The sequence below is a fragment of the Thalassophryne amazonica genome, chromosome 1 (genome assembly GCF_902500255.1).
Source record: "Thalassophryne amazonica chromosome 1, fThaAma1.1, whole genome shotgun sequence".
In the NCBI taxonomy this organism is placed as follows: Eukaryota; Metazoa; Chordata; class Actinopteri; order Batrachoidiformes; family Batrachoididae; genus Thalassophryne; species Thalassophryne amazonica.
In genome coordinates this window covers 85,515,410-85,527,520 of record NC_047103.1, presented here as the reverse complement: position 1 = coordinate 85,527,520, position 12,111 = coordinate 85,515,410, and the positions used below count along the sequence as shown (strand labels likewise).

At 42.3% G+C, this 12,111-nt stretch overlaps 1 protein-coding gene across 1 annotated transcript in view; it reads left to right on the top strand.

Annotated features, from left to right (window-relative positions):
* kcnh2b (potassium voltage-gated channel, subfamily H (eag-related), member 2b) overlaps positions 1–12,111 on the top strand; it is a 1,340,040-nt gene that overhangs the window by 1,297,028 nt on the left and 30,901 nt on the right. Inside the window, exons 15-16 of the mRNA XM_034172191.1 lie at positions 5,559–5,752; positions 6,037–6,133. Coding sequence (XP_034028082.1) covers positions 5,559–5,752; positions 6,037–6,133 — 291 coding nt within the window. The remainder of the gene's footprint in view (positions 1–5,558; positions 5,753–6,036; positions 6,134–12,111) is intronic.

Genomic DNA, 12,111 nt, shown 5'->3' with positions numbered 1-12,111 from the left:
AACTTTTATCTGTCCATCAATGTTTCTAAGAAAAAGGATGACAATTGATTTCCGAAGATCACGGCACGTCTTACAAACTGTTATTCAGAACAGTGATATTGATAAAGTGGATGAGTACAAATACTTAGGATCATCAACAGCAAATTATCTTTTGAGAGCAACACAGAGGCTGCAAAAAGGTCCAACAGAAACTTTTCTTTTAGAGGAAGATGAAATAATTCAGTGTGTGCAGGACTCTGATGACTTTGTTTTATCAGTGTTTTATTGAATCAGTCCTGACATTTTGTATGGTGGTGTGCTACGGTCAGTGTTGCCACAGTTACTTTGAAAAAGTAATCCAATTACTGATTACTGATTACTCCTTGAAAAAGTAACTTAGTTACTTTACTGATTACTCAATTGTATAAGTAACTAAGTTAGATTACTAGTTACTTTTTTAGTTACTTTCCCCAGCTGCCGACAACAACCCATGTCAACATGACAATGATACCTGTTTTGCCAAAACTCACTTTATACTCACCCTTTCTTGACTTCAATGAAAACAAATACTTGTTTTATAAAAAGTAAAATAAAGACCTCTTTCTTGACCTCATATTTAACTGTTGACAGCACTGTAACAGTAAAACTTGCAATTTCAAACCTACATTGTTTATTAATGTAACTATTAAATTCTAACATTTTTCTAACATTTAAATTCTCTAAACATTTTACTTGTCGAAATTATTATTATTTTAAGCAGTATTAGTAGTTGTAGTACAAAACGGCTTCAAAACTGTACCTTTAATCTAGGGGTGTTGTGGGGGGGGCACATCCTTGCCCCACGCCCCCATTCCATCTAGATTCGCCCCTGCTTTGGCGTTTGAGCACAAAGAATGAATAACATTTATTTATGCAGAAAACAGGACCAGATTTACAGGTAAGAAAGTTTTATTGCGTTTTCACATCATGTGGTCCTCAGAAAGAGAGTTTAGGTGCATTTGAGTGGAAAACAGTGTTAGTTGTTGACGCGTCGCGGAGGATCAGCTGTTTTTAACGAGACGATACGGAGCAGCTCAGAATTCTAAATAAAGGAGGGAAAAAAGTATAAAAATGTCTTTGTAAAGCTCAGTGCAGGTGTGCTGATCACCGCGCTTTAAGAGGTGACGACGAGTCGAGCAGCTGCAAAAAAACGTGGATGAAAAGCTCACAGCTCACTTAAAGTGGGCAGTTCAGTCAAACCCCAACCTCCTGCCCACGGACCAAGTTTAATGCTGCTATCGACCCACAATGAAAAGTAACGCACAGTGACTTGGAGAAGTAACTTTAATCTGATTACTGATTTGGAAAGATTAACGCGTTAGATTACTCGTTACTAAAAAAAAGTGCTCAGAATAGAGTAACGCGTTACCGGCATCACTGGCTACGGTGGTCTTCCAGTGAGCAGCAAGTGTAGGCTAATAAAGCTAGTAAACGTGGCGTCTAAGGTGGTCGGGGTATCGCCACCACAGCTACAACATATGTATGACAATGTGTCAGAGGAAAGACTAACCAAATTTTGACCTGCCCTGAGCACCCACTCTTTGGGAAGTTTAATTTGCTCCCCTCTAGCCGCCGTTTTAGGCTACTTAAGCTAAGGACTAGTCGTGCCAGGGATTCTTTTATTCCTGTGGCTGTCAGGAATTTGAATGCATTGAACTCACATTTCTTTAAAAAATTTTTTACATGATTTTTAAATATTGTATTATTTATTTTTTATTCCTGTCAATGTTTATGATGACAGTTTTAGGTGTGTATTGTTCATTGCCTTTGCCAATGGTTTTGGGGGGAAGGAGTGTTTTTATTGTTGAGTGTCTAAAAACAGCATTTTCAGTTTTAGAAGTGCTTATTTCTCGCTAGCTTTTACATAATATATGAGAAACGTATATAAACACACAAAACAAAGCAGTTTTGAAGAGACCAGCGACTGACATCACGGTGCAGCTTTGGCGGTCACCCACGACACTCAAAACATGAAATGGAACAGATTATAACAGAATGCGACTTTTTAAACCTCTTAAAATACATACAAGATTAGCCGTCTTTGAACTTGTCCAAGGTCTGTGCCCCAAGAATGTTCCCTGTGAATTTCAACACTCTGGCAGTAATAGGACTAGACTTATGCTGAGCACGGACAGATGTACAGATGGACAAAAAGCCATTGCAATACCTGATGGCCATATTTTGGCCTTGGGTAACTAGAAGAACTAAATTTAGATGTCAGCATTTTGACTATTTTTTCCAGAATAGTCTTTCAAACACACAAAGCAGGTGGCACTGTGGAAAAGATGTTGGACTTCCAATAAGTAGACTGGGGATTGATTCCCAGTGCTTGCTTCAGCCAACTGTAAATGGGCACTGGCTTTTGCAATGACTACCAATGGACTAACCTGCAATGGACTACCATCCCAACCGGGGGAGTTGTAGTACTGTCATCTGCTTCACCTGACATCATCTGGAGATAAAGACTGTATTGATGGGCCTCAAGGGCTGTCCAGGACTTATACTTCATTCAAATACAATCCTGTGGTGGCTCGGTGGGATGACATGAACATATGCAGCAGGCTTTGTCTCCTGATTTCTAGAGGAACATTTGTTGATGTGTTGCTTTTTCTTTATTCTTTATAATTAACTGCTACAACAGCCAATGTTTATGATTTCCACAAACTTATGTTTGGGTGTGAATCAAAACAGGACATGATTCTGCTCATCAACAGGATGCTATTGTTTAACTGGTACTGCCATCTGCTGGTGAGCTTAAAGTGCTGCACCTTTTACCTCTAAAGGTTGATGGCAACTGGAGTCCTTTTTGGACTTCAAGACATTGTGCCACTCATTCAAGTAGCTTCTTCTGTTTCTTTTTTTCTTATGAAGCAGCCAATTAAGAGCAAGGAAACACCACTTTAATTGACCAGATGTGGTTACAGCAGGTACACCTGGAATGAGCCAGGTTAGTGAACCCTGCTATACACTAAACTGTGACATGTCTCTGTGAGATCACCTGGGTGACTGAAAAACTTAATTGGCAGGTTCCTTCTCCACTTGATAAATGGCCTATTTAGACTCTAACCCCTGTATTTCTAAACAGGATAAATTGCCTGGGATATTCATGAGTCCTGCAATAGACTACACAAAAAAAAAAAAAAAACTAACACTGACAGTGTATATATGGTTCTGTGTGGATCATGGGACAGTTGCATCACGTGCCGACAGAATTATCTGATGCCTGTGGTAACTTTGACGTTAAGGAGGGGCAGACTCTTTCATAGTGACTCATGGAGGGGAGAGGAGGTTCCGCTGACTTTGCCACAGACACTCAACAAACTGTAGCGGACCGAGCCAGTCTCCCATCAGCCTGGACAGCCACACCAGGGGATGAAACTCAGCAACCTGGTGGACAAACTCTGGTGCTGACACAGTGATCTGACAGAGGAACTGTGGCACAAAGTGCCAAAGTCACAGAGGAACTTTTTTCAGCCATGACAAGGAATTCAAGTATTTTCAGATGTTGTTTTCCAAACTCACGAGGCTTTATGTGGATAATTTTTCTTCAGGATGTGATGATGAATTCCACTGAAACAAACAGGTAAGGCTTTTTATTTACGCTGTGTGTGAATTTACTCCACATGACAACTGTGGCTTTCAGCCAATCAATGGACAGCACTGATGGATGTATTTCGACTTATGGGTAAATTACATGAAAGCCTGTAATAATCCATAAATTAGCCACATCATTGTGTAAGCCGTAGTGTTCAAAACGGATGACAAAAGTAGTGGCTTATAGTCTGGAAATTACAGCACATGTGCATGAAAATCCCCCATGGAGAGGGTGACATCACACTGCTATAAAGGGGTTTCGGGTGTCATAGTATCGGAGAAGTTTTATGATTACAAGTACAAGTAAATGAATATGGTGTCTGGCCAATACCCAATACTGGTATCGGAATCGGTGCGTCCTGTTGTGTGGGCCGCCAGAAGAGGAGGTACTGCTGGCCCACCACCAGAGGGCGCCCTGCCTGAAGTGCGGGCTTCAGGCACGAGAGGGCACTGCCCCCACGGACACAGCGGGGGGTGACAGCTGTCATTCATTATCTCCTGACAGCTGTCACTCATTCATGCTTCATCATCTCACTCCATAAAACCCGGACGTCATCTCCACCTCATCGCCGAGATATCGTCAAACCGTTCAGGTAGTATTCTCAGCCTTGAAAGGGAACTGTGTATCAGTCTGAACTCTTTTTTGCAGCCGCTTTCCTGTGGTGTTCCGTGTCTGTGTGACCGGCGTTCGGTGTGTCCAGCAACAGCTCCGCTGCACACCTCTACCAGATAAGTGGGTAGACAAGAGCTGCACGAGTGTGTGTTAGAGGTGGAGGTGGCATTCCCACCGTTGTTGCTACTGGGTGTGCACACACCCATATCTTATTGTCTCTGCTCCCTGCCAGCAGTACCAGATCCGACCTTCGAAGACGGTGGCCACCTGGGGACTCGGGACTTGGCGGCTCCAGTATTCTCCGGGTTCGGTGGCGGAGGAAATTGTGTGGTTCCGGTTCATCTCAGGATAGACGTCTTCTATCCTCGAGCCTGCCCACACGTCACCTTTGTGATTGACTGTCTGTTAAATTTCACATTCCTCTGTGTTGTGCTCATTCACAACAGTAAAGTGTTCATATTTGACTTTCATTGTCCGTTCATTTGCACCCCCTGTTGTGGGTCCGTGTCACTACACTTTCCCCAACACATCCCTAATGAAAACAAACACGGCGTGTTGCACTGCTACCTGCTGAACACAACCAAATACATGCTTTAACAGTTCAGGAATGTGCATCTATATCAAATTATGAATTTAATATTTAAAGGCTTGAGCCAACACTATCGCCATGCTATTTATCTATTACACGTGTTGGACTTTTTTGTTAAAAAAAATCCTGCAATGAACTGTCGTAGTTAATGTGCTGACAGTAAATTTCTCTGTAACTACAATCAGTTAAACGTGATAACCATGAGGCATGCAGAAATTTAATTCTGTCAAAAGCTGTTTTGAGATCATTAAGATTTTTTAAGCTACCATTACATATGAAGTTCAGCACTGTCATTCTTGGCAGAAGTACAAACTTTATCTTCTGAAAAATCGACTAAGAAACACACATCATTTTGTTCATAATAAGTGCTATAATAAGCATCAGTGAAACAAACCAAACATGCTAAAAAGCATTTGTTTTAAATAGTTTATTTATTATGTTAATGAGATGTCCTGTCAGTAGTGGAGTAACAGATCACAGTTGATCTGTGATCTGTACAAATGCAGTATTTGTCTAATGTGCGGCTTAAAAACTGTATCTGATCTGAACTGTGGCTCTTGTGATCAGTGATGCCCCTATCTGTCAGGGTAGAACATAACATAATGAAGAATTCTAAGCCAGAGAGCTATCAGTAAGGGAGAGTGAAAATCCTTTTGACCAGAGGCAAAAGGTAATGATTGTTTCATTTGTTGTTAACTTGAGCTCATGTCAATGCCAAAGGTTTCTTTGTTTCAACCTTCCCAGGAAAGAATGATATCTTTGGCGAGCCCATCAACCTGTATGCCCGAGCAGGGAAATCAAATGCTGATGTCAGAGCTCTTACCTACTGCGACCTCCACAAAATCTTCAGAGAAGATGTTCTAGAGGTTTTGGACATGTATCCTGAATTTGCTGACCACTTCTGGAACAACCTGGAAATAACTTTCAACCTCAGAGATGTGAGTTTAGAACTTGGTTCTGTTCTTTGAGACTTTTTCAATAATGACTCTCAATGTAACTTGTTGACGAGAAAGGAGTGACACAGATTCAGAGAAATATGAGGATGACTTGTATGATTGTTCAACTGTGAGTGTCTCTTCTGTGGAGTTCTTTTACTACAGGATATAAACATTGATTGTCCTTCAATATTTGGACAGCACTGATTGATAATTGGAAAACCAATTAAAAAATGTCCATGTGGCGTTTCAGTTAATTCACACTATTTATTGCTTCTTTTTGTCAGACCAACATGATTCCAGGCTCTCCGAGCAGTGATGACCGTGGGGGATTTAACAAATTACGCAGGCGCAAGCTTTCATTCCGCCGCCGTACAGAAAAAGGTAAAAAAAAAAATTAAATAACTGGATTGTCTTTTTTTTTCCTTTGATGCACCAGATCAATGCTAAAAGCAACTATGCTGATGTAATTATCCTATAGACATGTCTGAAATGTGCTGGATCATTACTAAATGCTGAAATGATGTTGAATTTGGAGCAGGTATGGTTGTCTTCGAGTGAAAGAGACAGGTTGTTTTTGCATAGAATTAAACTAAATTACAGAAACAATCATTTTTACAATGCATACTGGCAAAATGGTGAAGCAGAATACTGTAACTGGTCCTGTATGTTGGTGCCTGTCTGCAAACAAGAGAACTAAAATAAATAGCAGGATGGGTTTTCACCATAGTTGGTGAAAATATTACTTGGGCAGATATCTTGAGATAATTAACTTAGGCCTCAAATCACAACCCGCTGGACCTGCTGCTACAGGCAGCCTAAGGGGGAAAAATTGCAAAGCCATGCATGAGAAGTGCGCATCACTTGCATTTGTGCAGCGCTGTAGAAGGTTGCAGACTGCCTGTGGAGACTTTTGGTCCTGCACATGTACATACGGGACCGTAGTCCCTTTGTACACGTGAACCAAGTCAGGAGCGCGGGTGGAGCAGTGCTCACTCAAAGCCTGCCCACAGGCGAATGACGCAACCGACAGGCGTGGAAAAACTCACGCATGCGCACGAAGGTTCAAGCTTGGCTGATGTAAAAACATATGAATCAAATCCATATAGTTGAAAAAATAAAAAGGTCTGTTACTTTTCTAACAGACCTCATATATATACAGTGAGGAAAATAAGTATTTGAACACCCTGTGATTTTGCAAGTTCTCCCACTTAGAAGTCATGGAGGGGTCTGAAATTTTCATCTTAGGTGCATGTCCACTGTGAGAGACATAATCTAAAAACAAACAAAAAAAATCTGGAAATCACAATGTATGATTTTTTAAAATAATTTATTTGTATGTTACTGCTGCAAATAAGTATTTCAACATCTGTGAAAATCAATGTCAATATTTGGTACAGTAGCCTTTGTTTGCAATTACAAAGGTCAAACGTTTCCTGTAGTTTTCCAGGATTGCACACACTGCAGCAGGGATTTTGGTCCACTCCTCCATACAGATCTTCAGAGTTTCAGCTCCCTCCAAAGATTTTCTATTGAGTTTAGGTCTGGAGACTGGCCAGGCCACTCCGGGACCTTGAAATGCTTCTTACGGAGCCCCTTCTTAGTTGCCCTGGCTGTGTGTTTGGGGTCATTGTCATGCTGGAAGACCCAGCCATGACCCATCTTCAATGCTCTTACTGTGGGAAGGAGGTTGTTTGCCAAAATCTCGCAATACATGACCCCATCCATCCTCCCTTCAGTACGGTGTAGTCATCCTGTCCCCTTTGCAGAAGAGCACCCCCAGAGTATGATGTTTCCACCCCCATGCTTCATGGTTGGGATGGTTTTCTTGGGTTGTTCTCATCCTCTAAACATGGTAAATGGAGTTGATTCCAAAAAGCTCTATTCTGGTCTCATCTGACCACATGACCTTCTCCCATGCCTCCTCTGGATCATCCAGTTGGTCACTGGTGAACTTCACCAGCCTGGACATTGTGCTGCTTGAGCAGGGGGACCTTGCTGCCCTGCAGGATTTTAAACCATGACAGCATCATGTGTTATTAATGTAATCTTTGTGACTGTGGTCCCAGCTGTCTTCAGGTCATTGACCAGGTCCTCCTGTGTAGTTCTGAGCTTTCTCAGAATCATCCTTACCCCACAAAGTGAGATCTTGCATGGAATCCCAGACCGAGGGAGATTGACAGTCATCTTGTGTTTCTTCCACTTTCTAATAAATAATCATAACAGTTGTTGTCTTCTACCAAGCTGCTTGCCTGTTGTCCTGTAGTCCATCCCAGCCTTGTGCAGGTCTACAGTTTTGTCCCTGGTGTCCATAGACAGCTCTTTGGTCTTGGCTATGGTGGACAGGTTGGAGTGTGATTGATTGTGAGTGTGTGAACAGGTGTCTTTTATACTGGTAACAAGTTCAAACAGGTGCAGTTAATATAGGTAAAGAGTGCAGAATAAGACGGCTTCTTAAAGAAAAATTAACAGGTCTGTGTGAGCCAGAATTCTTGCTGGTTGGTAGATGTTCAAATACTTATTTCCAGCAGTAACATACAAATAAATTATTAAAAAAATCATACATTGTGATTTCTGGATTTTTTTTTTTTTAGATGATGTCTCTCACAGTGGACTTGCACCTAAGATGAAAATTTCAGACCCCTCCATGGTTTCTAAGTGGGAGAACTTGCAAAATCACAGGATGTTCAAATACTTATTTTCCTAACTATATATATATATATTATACAAATAACGGCTGGTAAGGAGTCCAACATAGAGAAATACTGGATGAAGAAAAGTTATATTGGACTTGGTTACGCCTCGTCCAATATAACTTTTCTTCATACAATATTTCTCTATGTTGGACGACTTGCCATCCATCAATTGTTATGCTCTCCACCCCCCTCCCAAATTAAGCAAACAACAAAGAGTCAAGTAAATTAGATCAATTAATTTTGTTGTGAACAGCATATGATTGATTCTGATGCTTCTAAAACATCAGCAGGGTGCTTGTCTACCTTCTTAGTGTTTTTGGCATCCTTGGAGTTCAATATTTCCACCAGTTCCTCCTCTGTGAACTCAGCAAACCTCGCTGGCAGATGATTTTCTGCTGTTGTTGACATGTTTGTTGCCATTTTTTCAACCAGCGTCTGTCAGCTAGTTCCTGACCTTCGTATGACATGCTCTGATTGGCTAGCTGTTGGCAGTAACCTCTAACGCTATTGGTCAGTGGGAACCAATCCAATATAACTTTTGGTCCTAGCCTTTTTGGATCCTTTTGGATCCAACATAACTTTCTGGTGCCAAGCATGCCAAAATACAGGTAAATGATGGACAGAAAGGCTAATCTGTGATTGGCTATTGCAATCTGAGTGGAGAACACACACACACACACACACACACACACACATATAAGTACGAGGGCTGTCAATAAAGTAACGGTCCTTTTTATTTTTTTCAAAAACTATATGGATTTCATTCATATTTTTTTACGTCATACACGCTTGAACCCTCGTGCGCATGCGTGAGTTTTTCCACGCCTGTCGGTGACGTCATTCGCCTGTGAGCACTCCTTGTGGGAGGAGTCGTCCAGCCCCTTGTCAGAATTCCTTTGTCTGAGAAGTTGCTGAGAGACTGGCACTTTGTTTGATCAAAATTTTTTCTAAACCTGTGAGACACATCGAAGTGGACACTGTTCGAAAAATTAAGCGTGTTTTCAGTGAACATTTTAACGGCTGATGAGAGATTTTGAGGTGATTCTGTCGCTTTAAGGACTTCCCACGGTGCGAGACGTCGCTCAGCGCTCTCAGCCGCCGTCGTCAGCCTGTTCAAGCTGAAAACCTCCACATTTCAGGTTCTATTGATCCAGGACGTCGTGAGAGAACAGAGAAGTTTCAGAAGAAGTCGGTTTCAGCATTTTATCCGGATATTCCACTGTTAAAGGAGATTTTTTTAATGAAAGACGTGCGGACGGGTCCGCGCGTCGGGACGCATCTGCCGCGACGCTCCGCCACAGGAAAAACACCTCTGTTGAAAGCCTTAAGGACAAGTTGGAACTTCTCAGACAAAGGAATTCTGACGAGGGGCTGGACGACTCCTCCCACAAGGAGTGCTCACAGGCGAATGACGTCACCGACAGGCGTGGAAAAACTCACGCATGCGCACGAGGGTTCAAGCATGTCTGACGTAAAAACATATGAATGAAATCCATATAGTTTTTGAAAAAAATAAAAAGGACCGTTACTTTATTGACAGCCCTTGTGTATATATATATATATATATATATATATATATATATACACAAGGTCTATTAGAAAAGTATCCGACCTTATTATTTTTTTCAAAAACCATATGGATTTGAATCACGTGTGATTACATCAGACATGCTTGAACCCTCGTGGGCATGCGAGAGTTTTTTCACGCCTGTCGGTTACGTCATTCGCCTGTTAGCAGTCTTTAAGTGAGGAGTCGCCCACCCTCTCGTCGATTTTTTTCATTGTTTAGGAATGGCTCAGAGACTGCTGCTTTGTTTGATCAAAATTTTTTCAAAACTGTAAGGCACAACTGAGTGGACACCATTCGATAAATTCAGCTGGTTTTCGGTAAAAATTTTAACGGCTGATGAGAGATTTTGGTCTGGTAGTGTCGCCGTAAGGATGGCCCATGGCGCCTGATGGCGATCTGCGCTTCGAGGCGGCAGCGTCTCACCGTTTCAAGTTGAAAACTTCCACATTTCAGGCTCTGTTGATCCAGGAAGTCGTCAGAGAACAGAGAACTTTCAGAAGAAGTCGGCATGAGGAGTTTATTCGGACATTCCATTGTTAACGGACATTTTGTAATGAAAGAACGTGCGGGCAGAGTCGCATGTCGGCCGGACCCGACCGTGGGGGGTCGCGATAGGAAAAACACCTCCGTTGGAAACCTTAACGGGCAAGTTGGAACATGCCCAAGCTGTTAAACAATTTCTCAGTTACTCACTTGTTGAAAGCCATCAAAAGCCACATGAATTTTACAAATGGTTTTCAACACGGAGGTGTTTTTCCTGTCGCGGCCCACACAGATTTGCCGAGTCGTCACGGAAATGACTCGACGAATTTGCACGCACGTCTTTCATTAAAAATTGTCCTTAAACAGTGGAATGTCCGCATAAATTCCTCATGCCGGCCTCTTCTGAATCTTCTCTGTTCTCTCACGACATCCTGGGTGAATTAAGCCTTAAATTAGGATGTTTTCAGGTCGAAACAGGCCGCCGACGGTGCCTGGAAGCGCTGCACGACGTCCTGCTCTGTGGGAAGTCCTTACACCAACAGAAACACCCCATAATCTCTCATCAGCCATTAAATTTTTCACCGAAAACCAGCTTAATTTCTCGAATAGTTGATAAAGCAACGCGCGCCATCTCGAGCAGCGTGTGAAACAAAGGAATTCAGCCGAGAGGGCGGGACCACATCTCACTCAAGGCCTGCCCACAGGGAAATGACATCACCGACACGCGTGAAAAAACTCACGCATGCGCACGAGGGTTCAAGCATGATTGGTGTAATCGCACGTCATTCAAATCCATATAGTTAAAAAAAAATAAAAGGGTTGGTTTATTATCTAATAGACCTTGTATATAAATAATGTGTGTGTGTGTGTGTGTGTGTGTGTAGGGGAGATCACATAGCATATAGCACTGGAGAAGGGAAGAAGGACTATGTTCCACAGTACCCCCCCCCCACATAAACTATGCAACGGTATTAAAAAAAAAAAAACATAGGAAATGTGATCAGATGTGACTTCTATGGTGATGAGTCCCAAAGCACAGTGCTATAATGCAACACAGGCTCACAGTGAGTATTTTTCACTCTTTGAGCACCTTGGACAGTGGCACAGCCTTGAGGCTCATATCAAAATGATGCATCATGTCCACACAAGCTGTTTTTATTGTTGTAATATTGAATGATTTCCACAAATAAAGCTGTGCAAAACATGTATGCACAGTGCGTACAGGATTACGACCGACGGCACAAATAGCTGTCGCCATACTGCTGCAACGTCTGAGAGGCTTGGACCTCCACAGGCAGAAGACAGAAGCTCAGGAGAGGCAGTGGTGGGTCTCCTTTTATATGCACACCTGGCTTACGTCACACGCTAATTAGGAGTTATTGGTACGTGCTAATCACCTGCATCACAAGGGCAGCCGGTACTCCTAACTGATGGTGTTAATTTACAAGTCACATGCACTCCACACACACTGATCACATGTGTCAGACATATGCTTGGGACAGGCTTGGCGCAATATTCTCCACACCTCATGCAAGACAGGTGTTCAGCCTGTACACAGCAAGATCCACACCCGTACTTTTTCCACAAACTTTCCCCCAGATTGCTGCAGCACA